Source organism: Perognathus longimembris, chromosome 7, assembly GCF_023159225.1.
Source record: "Perognathus longimembris pacificus isolate PPM17 chromosome 7, ASM2315922v1, whole genome shotgun sequence".
NCBI classification, from domain to species: domain Eukaryota; kingdom Metazoa; phylum Chordata; class Mammalia; order Rodentia; family Heteromyidae; genus Perognathus; species Perognathus longimembris.
This window is the reverse complement of record NC_063167.1, coordinates 81,464,920-81,470,919: the sequence shown is the minus strand read 5'-3', so window position 1 is coordinate 81,470,919 and position 6,000 is coordinate 81,464,920. Positions and strand designations below refer to the sequence as shown.

The 6,000-nt window shown below is 32.6% G+C and overlaps 1 protein-coding gene across 3 annotated transcripts in view; it reads right to left on the bottom strand.

Annotated features, from left to right (window-relative positions):
• Positions 1-719: 719 nt before the first annotated feature.
• Positions 720-6,000, bottom strand: part of Slc35a3 (solute carrier family 35 member A3) — a 39,684-nt gene continuing 34,403 nt past the window's right edge. For all 3 annotated transcript variants that reach the window (XM_048352038.1, XM_048352036.1, XM_048352037.1), the window contains 2 exons: positions 4,215-4,348; positions 720-3,654 (listed from right to left, as the gene is read on the bottom strand). In XM_048352038.1, the coding sequence (XP_048207995.1) occupies positions 3,564-3,654; positions 4,215-4,348 (225 nt within the window). In that variant the 3' untranslated portion in view covers positions 720-3,563. The remainder of the gene's footprint in view (positions 3,655-4,214; positions 4,349-6,000) is intronic.

The window sequence follows — 6,000 nt, the reverse complement described above, 5'->3', positions numbered from 1 at the left end:
TATCATATGGGTAGAGAAAGTCTAACTGCATTAATAAAACCTAGACTTTTAGGCTACAGAATATGCTAAAGAAGAAAGCAAGATAATACGACATGGAACTAAGAGAAGGTAAAGATCAGCAAAGTATATACAAAGTAAAGACTAATTTACAGATCCAGTCACAGACTCAGGTAAAAAGGGACACAGGGACATACAGAAAAAAGCTATAAAGTTATTTATGAAAATAATCTATTTAGATTGTCCTTTAAATATATAATGATGATCAAAACATGATGAAAACATACATTCCTTTGAATTATGTCCATAACAATTTAAATATACAAATCATACTGTCAAACCCCAAAGAATCTTTCTAAATAAAATACAGACATAGACAAATTCAGGATTCAAGTCAATTTAAAAAAATTACAAGAAACAAAACAACAAAATAATAGGGATATACAGTTATTATAAAGGTTGAAAAAAAGCGAAAAATGGTGTACTGGTGACACAATTTAAGTAAATACTATTCACTGAGGCTTTTAAATTATACTTGCTTTAATTTTGTTACATAATTAATTTAAACTGGAAATGTTGAAGCAATAAAAACTGAAATCAAAGTTATTCCTGAAACATTCTTATTTACCCACATGGGTAAAAAAGTGAATTACATAAGCAACCTTTAAAAAAGTCAGGTATTTGGCAAAGCAAGGCACATAGGACCACCTTTTTTTTTTTTAACATAAAAGTGCTTTATCTTTGTCCCTATAATTACTTAAAATGTTCTGGAGACGCTTAAAATGATTTTCAATATAGTATAAATAGTTTTATAAGTGTTCTATAGAGCATATACCAATAGTAATTTTTTTAACAGGGGATGCTTAAGTGATTAATTCTAAACTTTTGTTTAATGAAAAAAAGCAGTTGAATGATGATATTTTAAAAGTTTAATAATTTGATATGTAAGAATATTCAATATTGTATTGTTTGGAACACAATGTCAATTAGTTCCTTCCAGATTGATATGAGTCAACTTTAAATATCAAGCTACCATTCCATTCTGTGAAATTCTGTGACATTCAAGGTAAACTGGTGTAAACATTTAAGTTTTGCATATGTAAACTATATATTCCATCATAAAAGGACATATATCTATTGCATTTCCAACTTCCTTTTTGCCAGACCATATTTTTAATTTTAATAGAACTGTCAGTTAGAATTCCTCTTACACGAATTAATACATCTTTACATTCAACAAAGTAGTTGAACAATAACAAATACACTTCTAAAAGTATATAAAGTTAATCAAGGAATCATCATTATAAAAGCTTGACACATTAAGATCTTTTAAGGTAAACAAAACACAAACCAGTTACTCAAAATGTCATTATCTGTATATGATGCAGAACAGGACACAAGTCAATCTTCCCAAATGTGATCATTCCCTTATGAATTAACAAGTATAAACTATCTAGCACAATAATCTCATATCCACTAGAAAACTAAAATATAAATTATGCCTAGTAAGAAGTTTGCTTTGAAAATATGGTTTAGACTAGTGTATTTTTATAACTCTTAATTACATTTTTATAATCTTTGTTAGGAAGCTTGGAAATTGTGGTTTTGTTCATCTGAAAATGTTTTATTACTTAAACAAACCTAATATCAAATAATTTAATTGAATAAAACTTTAAAGGTAAAAATAGGAGCAGAAAAAAACCTAAATTAACAATTACTTGTGAATACACACTGTACCAGTACATAATAATAGTTCCAAGAATAATGTGACCTAAATACAAGTCTTTGCTTTTAGTCTTGAATTCTGTGTATTTTCAAGATTTAAATTTCACGTACAAGTAGGTAATAGGATATAAGCCCAAATGCTCTTGCAGTCTTTAAAGTAGGCCGATAGAGACTATGTTTGTATTAGCAAGTAACATAGCCAGTCCAACTTAGTCAAGAGTACATAACAGTTCATAACAACAGTACTTTTGAGTCAAAATCTAGCTAACAAAAACCCATGACAACTCTATAAAAATATGTCTTTTGCAGTGTTTATATCTATTAAGTGGGATTTTAAAATATATACATTATAAATGAAAAAAATAAAATACTTCTTATACTCAATAGGCAATTCTGCATATATGTAGTCAATAATTCAATTAAACTTATATTCCAACGATAGAAAAACAATTTTTTCCCACTGCTTCATATACGTCTAATATTATTTTCTGTCCTTTGAACTTATTAAATAATTCAATGTAACTTGCATCCTCAACTCCAGTGTTAAAAAGGAAGGAAATAAAAAACATCTCCACTATTGTAAAGCAGCAGCTCTAGTGGGGACGCTGACAGAAATCAGAATTCAGTTATCTCACACGGTCAAATGATAAGAGGATTCCTGGAGTCAGTGGCTATGAGGGGCCAAAAAAATTCTTCAGGCAACTAAAAGTTACAATGCCATTTAAAATAATGTGCTTTGGCAATAGGGAATGTCTTTAAGAAAGTAATTTTGGTCTCTGAAATGTACACTACTATCTTTTTAATTGTTATTTTTTCAACAGTTATAGATCAAAGGAAGTTTTTGCAAAAAAAAAGTAAAATATTCACTGAAATACTTTCTAATTATATTCGGGATATGCACAACAGTTCAAAATTGTCCTCAGAAGATTTGTAGAAAATTATTATCTCTCTCTCTCTGCCCCCAACTAGTTTATTTAAACTACATTTTAAAACTTAAATGGCAATTATCCACACATTTAAAATATTAAGAATGTCACTGATTTGGAGTGAAGAAATGCCAATTGGAGGATTATGGATATAACTCCCTTAGTGTCAAAGTCACTGGCTATTATCTAGCATAGGACCAACTGGATTGCTTAGCTGTCTCAAGGCCCTAAAGAGTCTGAAGATATACATATATATATATGTACACATACGTATATAAATACATATATATCCAGATGTCTCTCTGTACCAAATTTACATATGAATTTTATTGATGTTTTGACCCAACACTCATCAAATTTTATATAACTGAACAAATATTTATCAATCCTTTGTTCAGTAAACTTGTATAAATATAAAAATATCAGATAAATGAAAATTGTTTTCAAATCATATTTCTATTTGTTTTATAGGTAAGTATAATTTCTGAACTCTGAATATTCTATGAGATTTGACTTATCTGTACAGAGAATAAAAAATTTTATTAAGTGTAAGTAGAACTAATTTGCAAAAATTACTATGTGACATTTATGTGCTCTGGCAAAGAGTGCATAGAACATCTGCTGCAATCAGAAAGGTAAACTCTTTAAGCTGAGCTTTCATGTTTCCTCCCTACCCTTGTTCTAATCCTAACCCTTGGAAAGACTTTCACATTTCAATTTCTACATGTAATGTTTTGTTACATATACAGTACACATATTTTATCCTTATGCCTGTGGGTTTTCAAGCCATTTGAACAAGATGATCAGATTCAACATGATGACATCTTCACAGAATCTGTAGAAGTCCTCTGTGTGAGATTAATGTTGAGACTCCTAGCACACCATCGCAAAAAACCAATTAAAGACAATATACACCTACGCTTTTGTGGAATTTCCTGCAGGTTTGGGGTCATAACCATATAAGAAGGTAGCTGTTATCACAAGGATGGCTCCAAGGAAAAAGACACTGAATAAGATAAAAGAAAAATAAGAAAAAATCAAGTTCTTTCCAATACCTTTATTAAGAAAACAATTGTAATTCATGAGGAAAAATGTTGCAATAAGATGGATAACAATGTTGGGTGCTTCTTGCATTCCAGATATTTGGCAATAGGGAATATCTCCAAGAAGGTAATTTTGGTCTATAACATGTGTATTAACATCTTTGTGATTGTTATGTTTTTCAGATTTACATACACTAACCCAGTTCTCACAAGTCTATGAGGAAGTACTAGTATTATCTTCAATTTTTACTGATGAGGCAATAGGTTAAAAGAGTTTAAATAACTTTCCTAGAGTCTTAGCACTTTAAGTAGAAGACAGGATTCAAGTAAACTTATCAAATCACTTTAAGAACGCTCAGTGTTCTACAAACTTTTGAGTATTAATAAAAGTAGAGAAGGGAATGCAGTGGCAGAAGCCTAGAATCCTAACACTCTGGAGGGTCATGAATTTTAGGCCAACCTGGGCTATGAAGCAAGACAGAGTCTCAAAAGGGAAAAAAATAAATAGAAAAGCAGCTCTTACCTGGTTGGCACAAAATCTTGTAGCCAAAAATAGGATATCAGTGTTGATAATATTATGGATAGAGAAGTTGCAAATCCTTTTAAAATATTATCTGCATACTTAATAACGGCAGCTATTACAAGGCCCCCAAGTGCCTGTAAAAGAGTTGGAGACTAATTTTTTAAGTAAACATATAAAACTGATTTTCAACACAATTGCATTACTCAAAGAAGCTTTAATGTTTTTGTCCTAAAATTATGGTCCCATTATACCAAGTGACATATTACATTTCTTTTACAACCAGGTTTTTCAGGTTTTGTTCAATAGTGCTCTTATTTCAAATAAGATCTAATAAAGTAATCAGAGCCATGTGAAGGTGGCTATGAAATTTAATCAATCACACTGGGGGAAAAAAAACCCTATAATCCCCAGGTGCTAGTGGCTCACCCCTATAATCTTGGTTAGTCAAAAGGTTGAGATCTGGGGCTGGGGATATAGCCTAGTGGCAAGAGTGCCTGCCTTGGATACACGAGGCCCTAGGTTCGATTCCCCAGCACCACATATACAGAAAACGGCCAGAAGCGGCGCTGTGGCTCAAGTGGCAGAGTGCTAGCCTTGAGCGGGAAGAAGCCAGGGACAGTGCTCAGGCCCTGAGTCCAAGGCCCAGGACTGGCAAAAAAAAAAAAAAAAAAAAAAAAGTTGAGATCTGAGGATGGAGGTTCCAAGCCAGCCCAGACAAGAAAGCCCGTGTGACTCTTATCTCCAATTAACCACCAAAAGGGTGGAAATGGAGCTGTGGCCTAAGTGGTAGAGAGCTAGCTCAGACACAGATAGCTGGACACCTGTGGCTCACACTGTAATCCTAGCTACTCAGGAGGCTGATATCTGAGGATCCCAGTTCGAAGCTAGCCTGGGCAGAAAAGTAAATGTGAAACTCTTACCTCCAATTAATTACTCAAAAAACGGAAACAAGTGGTTTCTCATTGTTGTTGTTATTTTCAACATACCATGTGAAAACATGCCTTTTTCTTTTGTCTTTCTTCCCCATGGTTTTACCCCTGATTTCACTGTAACTGACTTTGGTACCCTGGATATTGTATATACATGTATTAGAACTAGAGAAGGAAGGGGAATATCAAAATGGAGAAAGAAAGGATAAATAACAAATAACTGCAACACTTACAAAACTATATGCTGTAAACCAACTGTACAACTCATTGGGGGGAGGGAAATGAGGAGGGGGCAGGCAAGGGGAAAAATGAAGGAGCAGGTAACAAGTTGGATAAGTAATGTACGCACTGCCTCACATATGAAATTGTAACACCTCTGTACATCACTTTGAAAATAAATAAATAGTTTTTAAAAGATATAAAAAAGCTCAGAGACAGTGCCTAGGCCCTAAGTTTACACCTCAGAACCAGCACCAAAATTTTTTTTAAGAAAACACAAAAAACCTATACTCTCCCAATTCAGTAATTAAACATCATTTATGTGGACAAATGAGGCTAGACTGGTCACTCAGAATACTTAAAAATTTTACCTTTAGGTAAAAACAATTCAAAAAATTTACTGGTTTATCAATCTCTAGTTAATTTGGCTTTCTTCATCTAGGTTCTACTCACTCAAAACTACCTGTTATTATTTTCAGATTGCTCTTCTTAAAGTACAGTTTTAAACATGCATAAGCATGTATATGTTTATGCTGAGTGAATAACAGGGCCTTTTGTACGGCAGGCAAGTGATCTACCATGAGGCTGTACTTCTGTGCTCTTTAAAAGTGTATGAGTAACTTTCTATCAATTTCTTC